This window comes from Sceloporus occidentalis, unplaced genomic scaffold (genome assembly GCF_023333645.1).
Source record: "Sceloporus occidentalis isolate IW3139 unplaced genomic scaffold, rSceOcc1.0.p SCAF_4, whole genome shotgun sequence".
NCBI classification, from domain to species: domain Eukaryota; kingdom Metazoa; phylum Chordata; class Lepidosauria; order Squamata; family Phrynosomatidae; genus Sceloporus; species Sceloporus occidentalis.
In genome coordinates this window covers 197078719-197091257 of record NW_028316984.1, presented here as the reverse complement: position 1 = coordinate 197091257, position 12539 = coordinate 197078719, and the positions used below count along the sequence as shown (strand labels likewise).

At 42.1% G+C, this 12539-nt stretch overlaps 1 protein-coding gene across 1 annotated transcript in view; it reads right to left on the bottom strand.

The window, feature by feature from the left end:
- Nucleotides 1-12539, bottom strand: part of TMEM260 (transmembrane protein 260) — an 83506-nt gene that overhangs the window by 21471 nt on the left and 49496 nt on the right. Inside the window, exons 4-7 of the mRNA XM_089523185.1 lie at nucleotides 12181-12358; nucleotides 6981-7094; nucleotides 2696-2875; nucleotides 1641-1681 (exon numbers count right to left, since the gene is read on the bottom strand). Coding sequence (XP_089379311.1) covers nucleotides 1641-1681; nucleotides 2696-2875; nucleotides 6981-7094; nucleotides 12181-12358 — 513 coding nt within the window. The remainder of the gene's footprint in view (nucleotides 1-1640; nucleotides 1682-2695; nucleotides 2876-6980; nucleotides 7095-12180; nucleotides 12359-12539) is intronic.

Below are 12539 nucleotides of genomic sequence, written 5' to 3'. Positions count from 1 at the left end.
GGTGCAACCATTAAATCAGACACAATAGGGATTGGAGACAAAGAGAGGAAATCGTGATATCCCATTCCAAGGCCTGAGAAGACTTTGACGTTGTTTCGATACTGTAGAAATAATGTAGTTTGACACCACTTCTATGGCTCCACTTTACAGAATCCTAGGGTTTGTAGCTGTGTGAGGCACCAGCACGCTGGCAGCGAAGGCTAAAGAACTTATAAAACAACAAATGCCAGAATTCTGTCGCCTGGAGCTTCAGCACTTAAAGTGGCATCAAGCTGCATTATTTCAACAGTGTAGATGCACCCTGAGCATCTCTACACTCCACAGTTATGACACAGCTCTATCCGATGGAATCCTGCAACTTGTAATTTGGTGAGATACTTGGAATTGTCAATAGACAACAGAAAAGGGAGCTTTCAAGCAGAGAATTCAAAGAACATCACCAAACTACAAATCCCAGGATTTCACAGGACAGAGCCAAAACAAAGTGACATGAGACTAATAATTCTTTAAAATTCTTACTCAATGTATTCTTAATTCAACATCAGTGTCCTACAGCAATTGCTATGTCTTTGTTGCTGACATCTGTTTGAGTTCCCTTTAAAACATTGATTTAAAATCTGAAGTGCCATCACGTTTCACATAGGCATGCCTTGGTATCCATTTTATTTATTTATTTATTTGTATCCTGCCTTTCTCCCAAAATGGGATTTTAATTCCCCATAATTGCTTGGAAGGGGGTGGGCAAATACGCCTAATTCCATTCTTTCAAATATGTTCACTTCTAAGTCCATTTCATTCTGTTTCAGAATGAATTGTGAATATTTTTGGAATCTATACAAAATTCACATTTAAATAGGTATGTTCAGATACGCATTTTCCTCCCAAAGCCTGCATTTCTGAACCTGTTTTATGTATCCCCTTTGAGTCAATCAAAGCGTTAAAACATTTCCATAGTACAAAAACCAGTGGACAACCAAGTTGCAGTCAGAGCATGGGGGAAAGTGGTGGCCAAAAAAGGAACTTTCCCAAGCTCTGATTCTGATCTGCATATTGGTCCAGGAGGTATATATCAAATCAATTGTGCTGGAATCCACAGAGTTTGAATTCCTCAAGGATTAAAAAGCCAAATATTATCCCTACCAGAGGACAAAACCTGATCAATGGAGAAAGTAAAATCCTTAATCTTTTTACCTGGGAATAAACTCCAATGAAGTCCTAAGGGATTTTCCTCTGAGTAAGACACAGGACACCAATTGCATCTATGCAAACCATACAATTTGCACGTACTTGAAACAGGAATGAGGACAATACAGTTCAGAAGCCTCAAGTGGCCCCCAAATCCCATTTTTGCAATTCGCAAAGCTTCCTCCCAGTCCCATCCAAGCACTAAGCACCTCCCTATATTTTTCTCTGTGGTTGTTGTTGTTGTCATTTTTCACCTGAAAATGGCCTAAGACGGAAGAAAGCTTGCTTTTCTACACCCAATGCCCCTTTTCATACAAAACCCAGCCAGAGATGGGAACCAAAAATGGAATCACATTAACTTCTGGTGATATTCCAGTGCAAACCACAGAGGAGAAAATTGGTTCCATCTTTCATAGTCCCCCCCCCCCCACACACACACACATATAAACACTTACCGCAATATGTCTGCCATACTGGATCCATTTTCTAATTTTGCCTGCATAGTAAAGGAGAAAGTCCATTATCATTTGCAAAGGCAAAGACAAACTTCCTTTGAACAAAACTTGCCAGGAAAACCCTGTGATACGTTTGCTTTAGAGTCACCAGAAGTTGGAAACAACTTGAAGCCATACAACAATATTTGGTTACCATGTTTGGCTCCTGCCCTCCTGTTGCAGAGGTTATTTATGGATTTTGACACTGGGATTTCCACCAGGGTCTACATGAACGAGCAAATGCAGGTTCAAAAGCTATGTTTTTTATGTTTTTAATTTTATGCACATTTCATGATATTTTTAACTTTTGTATTCAGTATACATTTTTGCTGTGTTTCTTTTAACTACATGTTAAATCTCCTTTATTCGGAATTCTAAAATACAGTGGGCTCTCTCCTTTCCGGATCCCCCGCATAAGGGAAAATCCGCCTATGCTCGAGCCTCATAGGAGATAATGGGGCGTGTGCCATTGTTCTTCTTGTGTGGTGGAAGCCACGTAAAATGCATCCACGCATGGCACGGACACACTGTACACCAAAACCCAAAACTTTTGTCATGGGTGGCTGAAATAGTGACACCTTCGCTTTCTGGTAGTTCAATGTACACAAACTTTGTTTCATGCCCAAAATACTGTATAAAATTACCTTCAACCTATGCGTATAAGGTGTATATAAAACATAAATGAAGGTTACGTTTAGACTTGAGTCGCATCTCCAAGATGTTTCATTATGTATGTATATGAAAATACAGGTATTCAGAAATCTGGAAAAAAATCCAAAATCCCAAACACTTCTGTTTCCAAGCATTTTGGATAAGGGACATTCAAACTGTACCATAAACCACTTTGAGTCCCAGATGGGGAAAGATGCTGGACGTAAATAAATATTAATATGAATAATATAACCTGGTATTAACTTGAAACCTCTCCTTTGTACTTTGAAGATACCCTACCACGCACATACGACAGACCTATAAATACGAGGAGTGTTGTTCTTAAGGGGAGAGCTTCTATTTACCAGATTGAATGTCCCGTACTCTTCCCTGAGAAGATGGGTCATAAATCCTTTCAGGTATGTCTGGTCCCCCCAGGTCCATCGAGCTTTGTTGAGAGAAGAAGAGGCAGGCAAATGGAGATAAGGCAGGCAACCAGCCAAGAAGCACAGCCCCAATTTCAGGATGTAGCCCAGGGTCAATTCCTACACCAAGAATGCATCACATGACACAAGAACCATTATTTCCATTGACTCTTGCTGGAACTTCAAGACTGGACGTCAACGGAGGGACTAGCGGGGTGGGTAGAGAAAGAGAAGAGGAAAACACCCAAACACTGACACACAGGACTGATCTCTCAATTTGCACTTTTAAGTCCTCGCAAAATGTGATGTTTTCAAAAACAGCACTATTTCCATGGATTACTTGGGCTCTGATCGCTCTGATCTCTTTTGCATGGCAGGGTGAAACCTTAAAAGTGAAGCAAATAATATTAGAGGTTCCCGAAGATCACATTTGTGGCATCTTCCCCCCCTCCTCCCACCCACCCCCAACCTTGAAATTGTGCCATGACAGGCCCGGATGGTGGAAACGCTGCGAGGCGGAGATAAACCACTTTGCAATGATTAAGAAGTCGCGCAGTTTTCCATCAACACTGGGCCCCCTCCTCACCTCCCAGTAATTAAATTAAAATCTCTCTTTCTCTCTGTCTCTTTTTGAAAGGCTTGTTTTCAACATGCTCTATCAATAGTCAATCTTGTCATCTGTATTTATCTTGATAGCTTTGGAGAGCATCAGTACCCATTGACACAGGGGGATTTGAAAGCAATGGGGTGTTATCTCTGACCATAAAACACAACAATACACTATCAAAAAAGGCTTTCACTGGGCTGGTCTCTGCCCACCTCTTGTTGTCTACAACAGTCACAAAGACAACAGCAGGACAAGCTTAGAAGGATTGTCAATTAAAAACAAAAATTGGACAAATTAATGGAAGAGGACAGACCTATCAGAAGCTGTAAATAATTGTGTTTTTAATCATTAATGTATTGAATGAAAGTGATGAAAATACATACAGTAGAATGGCATAGACAAGTGCAGTCCGAAGGGAGAGTATACCATACCATGGTTCTATCTTAGTATAGTGAGCCAGCGTGGTGTAGTGGTTTTGAATGTTGGACTATGACTCTGGGGACCAGGGTTCGAATCCCCGCTTGGCCATGGAACCCTACTGGGTGACCTTGGGCAAATCACACTCTCCCAGGCTCAGAGGATAGCAATGACACCCCCCCAAGAAATCTTGCCAAGAAAACCCCAAGATAGGTTTGCCTTATAGTGGCAATGTCAAAAATTAATTGAAGGCACAACAACAAATAATGATCTTACTATGGACACTGTTATTAGAATGATATTTATATGATATTGCCAGCATGGTGTAGTGGTTTGAGCACTTAACTATGACTCTGAAGACCAGGGTTCAAACCCTGCTCAGCCATGGAAACCCAGTCACACTCTCTGAGCCTCAATGGCAACCCCCCCACCCCCCCCCCACCCCAAACACATCTTGCCAAGAAAATCCTATGACAGACCTTTGGATCACCGTAAATCAGAAACAACTGAGGACACAGCAACAATTTATAGGTTATTGGGAGGTCTGAACAAGAACCAATTTTATACTGTCTTTCTTTTACTCTTCTATGCTGGGGGAAGAATACTAGTGGATGAGAGTGTTAATATGTAATAAATGATTTTTTAAATAGTTTGTTTTTTAAAAAAAAAGCTGTAAGAAACTGGAACTTCCATGTTCAGTGCCAGTACACTTTTGAAGATCAGCAGTAGTTCTTAACCTTTTTTTGAATCATGAGTCTTCCAGAGAATAAGATGAAAATGATGGATACCACCCCCAGTAAAATGCAAGCGATGGCCCTTCATATCTGTGGGGGTTCCATTCTGGACACACACACCCCTGCGGATACCAAAAAATCATGGGACCTCAAGTCCCACTGGATTTAATGGCAGTGCGCCATGCACACGGCTGCATGCACGAACCGTCAGTTGGGTGAATGGGCAGAGCCATCCACAAATGCTCAAATCCATGGACAGAATGCCTACAGTTGGGGCAGACAGACTGTATATAATGTTGCATACAATTATTTTATTACATTGGAAATTCATATCCTTCATGTGGATTAGCTTGGAACAAAAACATCATAATGACTGAACTAATTCCCCCCTTTAACATTCCCGGTGGCAGGAAAAGTTCTATGTAACAGGATATAAAATAAAGGGGGGATTAGTTCAGTCTGTAGACCCCATATCTCCTCACAAAGCCTATTTGTAGATCCCCTGAGGGGAGAAACATGGACCCCAGGTGATTGATCCCTGTGCTGAAGCATAAACAAAAGAGAAGAGCTACTGTAGTCCTCATACAACAGAGGTGGTCAACATGTGACCCTAATCCATTATGAGATCCTGAAGGTTTCTCCCACTACTTTTCCCCAGACTAAGACATGCTCTAGGAAGTGTAACTCTGAAGGGTCTGGAAAACATGCCCTATGAGGAAAGACTTAGAGAGCTGGGAATGTTTAGCGTGGAGAATAGAAGGTTATGAGGAGATATGACAGCCCTGTTTAAATATTTGAAGGGATGTCATATCGAGGAGGGAGCAAGCTTGTTTTCTGCTGCTCCAGAGACTAGAATGCAGAACAATGGATGCAAACTGCAGGAAAAGAGATTCCACCTCAACATTCAGAGGAACTTCCTGACAGTAAGGGCTGTTCGACAGTGGGACAAACTCCCTTGGAGTGTAATGGAGTCTCCTTCCTTAGAGGTCTTTAAACAGAGGCTGGATGGCCATTCCTGCATGGCAGGGGGTTAGACTGGATGGCCCTTATGGTCTCTTCCAACTCTGTGATTCTATTATTCTATCTGTCAGGGGTGCTTGATTGTGTACTGCTGAATTGCAAGGGACTGGACTAGATGGCCCTTGTGGTCTCTTCCAACTCGATAATTCTGTGATTCCCCTATAAAACAAGGTGTATGCAGAGATGCTACTAAGAGGGTGAAGAGTGTGTGGACCACACCAGGTGACACCCCAGAGAGGGGTTTCAACCAGTGAGGTTCAACACCCGGTGGGACTAGAGCAGCTACTGTGTGAGTGAGAAAGGGCAATGCCTCCCTTTCCCACTTGTTCACCAGCCAAACTATACGCCAAATGGGCCTTCCGGAGGCCACAGTGCTGCTTCCCTCAGCAGTAACAGATGTTGTGGGGATACAGTGCCTACAAGGTATGGCACAGTGCGACTCTGAAGGCCTTTCCTGGGAGGCGATTCCTTCAGGATCCATAGCAGCTGCTCAGAGACCCTGAATGGGTATTCCAGAAGCTGCAGCACCACCATCTTCAGGAGCGCTCTAGGCAGCCAGGTGGTAGGGAGGACAAGGCAGTTCTTCCCCTCTACACTGGGTGATGCCAACTTCAGTGATACTGCTGGGTGTATGACCCTTCACCAACATACTGTACAAGACATGCTTTGGCCAAAAAAAAAATCCTGAAACTATAATTAAAAAAAAGTCAGAAGTGATGTCCAGGGTCATTGACTGGAGACTGCCACAGTGCATTACCCAGCAACTCTTTGAACCCCACCTCCATTCTGGTATAGTTTGTCCATAACCAGGAAAAAAAAATCCAGATTGCATCTCCTTTAGTGGAGTAGAACAAAAAAGCAAAGTAGTGCTCAAGGCAGCTAACATCATCCTGTTTAAAAATAAAATGAAATGAAATTATAAAAATCAATAACGATCAACTTCAATGAAATATTTCTCCCCCCAATGCCTTTTAGGGTTAGTGAGGGGTCTGTTTTCTGCCAGGAGAGGTCCCCCCCCAAAAAAAAAAACAGGGAGTGCTAAAAACTGCCTCTCCTGGACTGGGCTGAAAATGACCCAAGGAGACCCCCCCCCCCTAAAAATGGTGAAAATGCTCCCTATACCCCATATAGAGCATTTGGGTATATGTGGGTGAAAAAATTATGATTTGTGCCAGGGCTGTGGGGAGCCCATGAAGGTCTCTTGGGGTGTAATATGTCCCCCTGCCTTCCCACAACTATTCGAGCTAATTCATGTAAATCTGGACCAGCCCTTGGATGTATCAAGTTGGACATGTTGTGGGAGGTTGGGGGCCACATTAGCCCTCAAGGTAGTTTGGCATAAAGCTGTCTAGATGGAGAGTGTTGAAGGCCAAAACCAACTGTAAGGAACCAGGGCTGGGTAATGATGCTCTGAACCCAAAGTGTCATCTCACACATGTATACTCACCCTCTCCCGGAACAAGCGAAAGGAGACCCACAGCACAATGCAAAGCACATAGATCACAATGGTGTGCTGGTTGCACAAACTCAGCCCGCAGCAGAAAGCACCTACTTGACAGATCTGCAAAGAAGAAAGAAAAGGTAACTTCTAAGGCCTCATTCCTACTTACAAATAAATTGGTGTATGATCCGAATCGATGGATCAAATCGACATTGGACCATGCTTTACACTACACATGGCCCGATTGCATTTTCTGGCATCAAAATAACCCACTTTTGGTTCACAACAACGTATGAATCGTTTCTATTTAAACCAGTTCCTGAGATAGATAACCCACTTGTGGTTCACACTGAGTAATGAATTGGTTTAAATAGAATCGTTTCCTTCAGGGTTTTTTAATGTCCATCACAGTAATTGCATTTATGTTCCCTAAACATGTCATGATAAATCGATTCCGATCCACATCCAGTTCACATTTGCATGGAATCAACTGTTTTAAGATCGATTTGTGGAATCGAATCTGATCCGCATCTGGTTCACACTTGCGTTGGATTGATTTGGTCAAAAAGATGCAGAAAAAAATCAGTGTAAAAAGATGTGGGTTAAATGGGTCTAGCGCGTGCCCCCCTTCCTTTGAATCACTTCAGTAAATCAATTCAAGTGGGAACCAGGGTTGTTTGAACCAGTTCAAACCGATTTGCGATCCAGCTTAAAAAGTAGTGGGAATCAGGCCTAAGGTTAGCTTTTAAATTTAGTTTTCCAGTTGTTCTATTCTCACAACATCCCTGTGATGTATAGAAAAGACAATGCTAGGAAAGGTTGAAGGTACCAGAAAGAAAGGAAGATCACAAGCCAGATGACTAGATTCAGTTAGGGAGGCCATAAGCCTGGACCTACAAGATCTAAGCAGAGCAGTAGAGGATACAAGATCATGGAGATATCTCGTCCACAGGATCGCCATGAGTCAGGGCTGACCCAAGGGCAGTAGCAACAAAAACTCAAGAAATAACTTTTCCAAGCTGAAGAGGTGGTTCTGACCTGGGCCTGTATCCAATTGTTGGTCCCAACTAGGGCAGACCTGATGATTCAAAGGAAATTACATTAAGTGCTGACTAATCATGTTGGAAGCATAGAATCATAGTGCTGGAAGGAGCCCCATCAGTCATGGAGTCCAACCCCTTGTTCAGTGCAGGATCTCCAGCTAAGGCATCCCTAGCGAGGAGCTATCCAACCTCTTTTGGAAGATGTCCAGAGGAGACCCCGCCACCTCTCAGGGCAATTGGTTCCACTATCAAACCACACTTACTATCAAGAAGTTCCTTCTAATGTTCAATCAGAACCTACCCTTCTGTACCTCAAACTGCAAGTCAGGCCTCAGACTCCAAGCTACCTATGCCTCAGCCTCATGCAACAAACCATGCCTCACCCTACAAACTTTATTATTACACTTCTTCAAGTTAACCAACTTGTGGTGACTTTCTTCTAGCAAGGTTTCTTCAGAAGTCTGCATTTCCCTTCCTTTGAGGCTGAGAGAATGTGACCTGCGCAGTGGGTTTCCACAGCTGAGAGGGGATTTGAATCCTGGTCTCCCAGAGCCCTAGTCCAACACTCAAACCATTTTTGTTTTAAATTGTTTTAAACTAGTGCTTTCAATAGAATGGTTTATTAATTTTTATTATTTACATTTTCACCCACTGGTTTTAGTTGTTCTCTATAGGTTGTACGTTGCCTTGGGTCCTATGCCAAGAGCAAGGCAGGATATAAACATATAAATATATTAGAGTTATATATACAGTAGTCCCTCCATATTTGCCTGGGTTTGGGGCGAAAGTGGAAAAACTGCAAATAAAAAAATGCTATTCTTTTAACCTAAGGGAACACCTCTCTAGGTATCTTCAGGTCCTCCAGTGAAATTCTATGGTCAACATCTGTCAGAGGTTGATCATACAATCATGCTGAAAGACCTACAAATGTCTAGAGAAGTGTTTTCTCTAGGAACTTCTAGGTTCTCCAGCACAACTCTATGGTCAACATCTGGCAGAATTGCGCTGCAGGACCTTGAGATTCCTAGAGAGAACATATTAACAAAACCAGAAATAATCAAATCCACAAAAGTCAAAGCCACAAACATAGAGGGCCAATTGTATTTATTTGTTTAATTTATATTCTGCCTTTCTCTTGGCATGGGACCCAAGGCAACTTACAACCTATATTAAAATATAACCAGCATAATTTCTATGTCCTAAAGGTATATGATTGTTATTTCCAACTAATTGTTTATTGGTTTGTCTCCAGCTGGAAATAACAATGGTTATATTTTAAGCAGAAGGAGACCTATCAGTTACACAAATCAAGCATTCTGCCTTATGCGAACATGCATTTTCTAGTGCTATATTTTATATATTGTGGAATACTCTTCATTCTACATCCAAAAGCTCTTCTGTGCCCTGAAAAGCACTGGAATTTGTCAGAAAACACTCCAGAGAGTCACTCAATGCAAATTTGGTTTTTATCCATACAAATGAGGGTTAGGCACACTTTTCTACTTCATTTGAACCAAGAAACTATGGTTGGCACCTGGCGACTAAGCTATTATAGTCACAGCTTGTAAAAAAATGATATTTGTTAAGTTGCTCTTAACTAGGACATTCTGGAATCTGAAGATTAAAACAACTAATGTTCTGAATCTGTGAGAACATTAAACTGTGGCTTGAAGTTGGTTTGTCTTGGCCTTCCTGAAGTGATTAACCACAGTTTCCCATCTGAAATGAAACATGAAACTATGGTTAGCTGGTGACTGCCTTGATGAACAGGTAAATGACCTGTGTGTGTGTGTGTGTGTGTGTGTGTGTGTGTGTGTGTACACATAAGACCAGTAGGGCTAACTGTACTACTAAGAAAGAGTGTGACCTAGAAGACAAAAAAGGAAATGTTTGACCCTTATCAAAGAATCATAAGACTTTATCACACGGGGAAATTTGGGGGAAATCCAAAGAGAGTTTGCTGGCCAGGCAGGTTAGAGGGAGCACATAACTCAGCATGGTGTAGTGGTTTGAGTGTTGGATTATGACTGTGGAGACCAGGGTTCGATTCCCAGCTTGGCCATGAAACCCATTGAGTGATCTTGGGCAAGTCATATGCTCTTAGGGGAAGGCAATGGCAAACCTTCTTTGAAAAAAAATGTGCCAAGTTAACCCTATGATAGGTTCACCTTAGGGTTATCATGAGATGAAACAACTTGAAGACACACAGCAGCAAGAGGCTTTGCTAACCCACCATTCTTCTCCAGTCCTGATTACCACTCCATTTTGAGATACAGTTCAAAGTTCTGTTTATTGCCCAATAAGGCCCTATATAGCTTATGTCATGACTATCTGAAAGACTGTTATCTTTGAGGCTGCACAAGTCTTGCCATCATGTGGGAAGGGCTTTCTTTCTGTCCCACCACCTTCACAGGCTAGTCTGGTGAGAATACAGAAGAGGACCTTCTCAGTGGCTGCTCCTGGGCTATGGAAGTCCCTCTCAAGGAAGGGTGGGTTGGCCCCTTCTTTGCTCTCTTGTGGCAGAAAAGTAAAGACCTAATACAAACCTGCCTCCAGTGTTTGTTTTTAATCCATTGGGATAGAAGGATGTGCAATGGGTGTGTTGTTTTGATTATTTAATGCTTTCTATACATTTGCACTACATGCTGTTTAGCTATCTTGTTTTAACCTCTCTTGCAAGCAGCTCTGGGTCCCATATTGGGAGAAGACCAAAAGGTGAAATGAATGAATGAATGAATGAATGGGAAGGAATCTGGAGGTAAGGAGGAAACCTGCAATTACCAGGTTTGATATAACAAGCAATATATCCTATTTACGTCTGCTTTTCATCTGGAGGATCAGAAAGTGATAAATTAATGCCAACAACAACAAGTACATCTCAACATTAAATTTAAAGGATATTTTGGAGACAGATGGGGATTCATGTTAAAAAGCATGTTAATCAAAGTTTTTTTTCTCCATTGACCCAGAGGGAAGATGGAATCTAATAGTTTTAAGTTATACAGTAGAAGGGTAGAAACTTCCTACCCTCTCAAAACTTAAATTAACTTTAACTTAAAAGAACTTCTTGATGCTAAGAGCCATTTGGCAATTGAACCAAAGACCCAGAGAGGTGGTGGTGTCTCTTTCCCTAGACATCTTCAAACAGGCTAGATCATTACCTACTGATGGTCTAGAACTCTAGCTGGAGTTCTTGCACTGAGCAGGACATTGGACTCTAAGAGGGCCCTTCCAATTCCATGATTCCATGATAGAAGATCCTTGCCAGTGGCTTCAAATCAGCTGGGGCAGTGAATCTGACGCAGGTATCAGTCCAAAGGAGATATTCTAGGTGCTGAACATCAAGCCCCACATATAGATTCAGCACCCACAATGGCTCCTTTCAAGTTCAAACAAAAACATGGTGCATAGTTACTGTCACCCACATAGCCCCACACACGGCAATATTGATATGGAATGCACCAGCCACCACGACTAGACATGTATACTACAGGTTGAATCTTCCTTATCCAAATATTTAGGGTTTTGGATTTACAGACATTTTGGATTTCAGATATTTATTTATTTATTGGATTTTTGAATACCTGTATTTGCATATATATCTATATATGTAATGAGAGACAGGATCAAAGTCTAAACACAAAATCCATACCCCTTATATACAAAGCCTGAAGGTAATTGTATTCAATATTTTTTAATAATTTTGTGCTTGAAACAAAGTTGGTGTACACTGACCCATCAGAAAGCAAAGGTGCCACTATCTCAGCCCCTCATGACAACAGTTTTGGTTTATGGATTATTTCATATTTTGGAATTCTGGATAAGGGAGGCTCAGCCTGTAAACAACTTGAGGAATTTTATAAGTCAGACCTTTTATTTACATTAAGGACTTGTGCCTGCATTTTCTCATTTTCTCATTTTCTTGTTTTCCTTTTCCCTCTCCCTCTCCATTCCTTTTTGTGCCATGTCTCTTTAGACTGTAAAACTGACACCCCACAAGCTTCATGTCTCCTCATCCTTGTCTTAAACCTCTGTGTGTAGTTTTGACCTGAAGTGCTGCCAATTCAGGTTGCCTCCCTTTAATGTGGGGAGTGGGTGGACATGGTTAGGGTGATGGGTGGGAGAAAGTGAAGAGTGATGCCTTTTGATCCTGAGTGGGCTACCTTTGATCTCTCCTTCGCCGTCCTCGCCTCCTCAAAGCGCGCAGAGAGAGCCAGGAGCAGCCCGACAAACAGATTGTTTAAGCTGAAAACCTCCGCTGTGGTGGACCATTGCCATGTGAGACGAGAAAACGCAAACATCCCCACAGCAAAGATTCCTGCGGCACGCCTGCCAGAAAGCCTGCAAACACAGATAACAAGAAAATGGATCTTCTTCTCCAGGAACATCAGCCCCCCAGCCCAAATTTAAAACAACAACAACAATTAGATACCTCTTCTATTGTCCATTTGCCTGCAGTCTCCCCACCCCAACCATGACAAAAGTACACCATTTTGTTGGCTTATTCCCAATGCAAAACGTG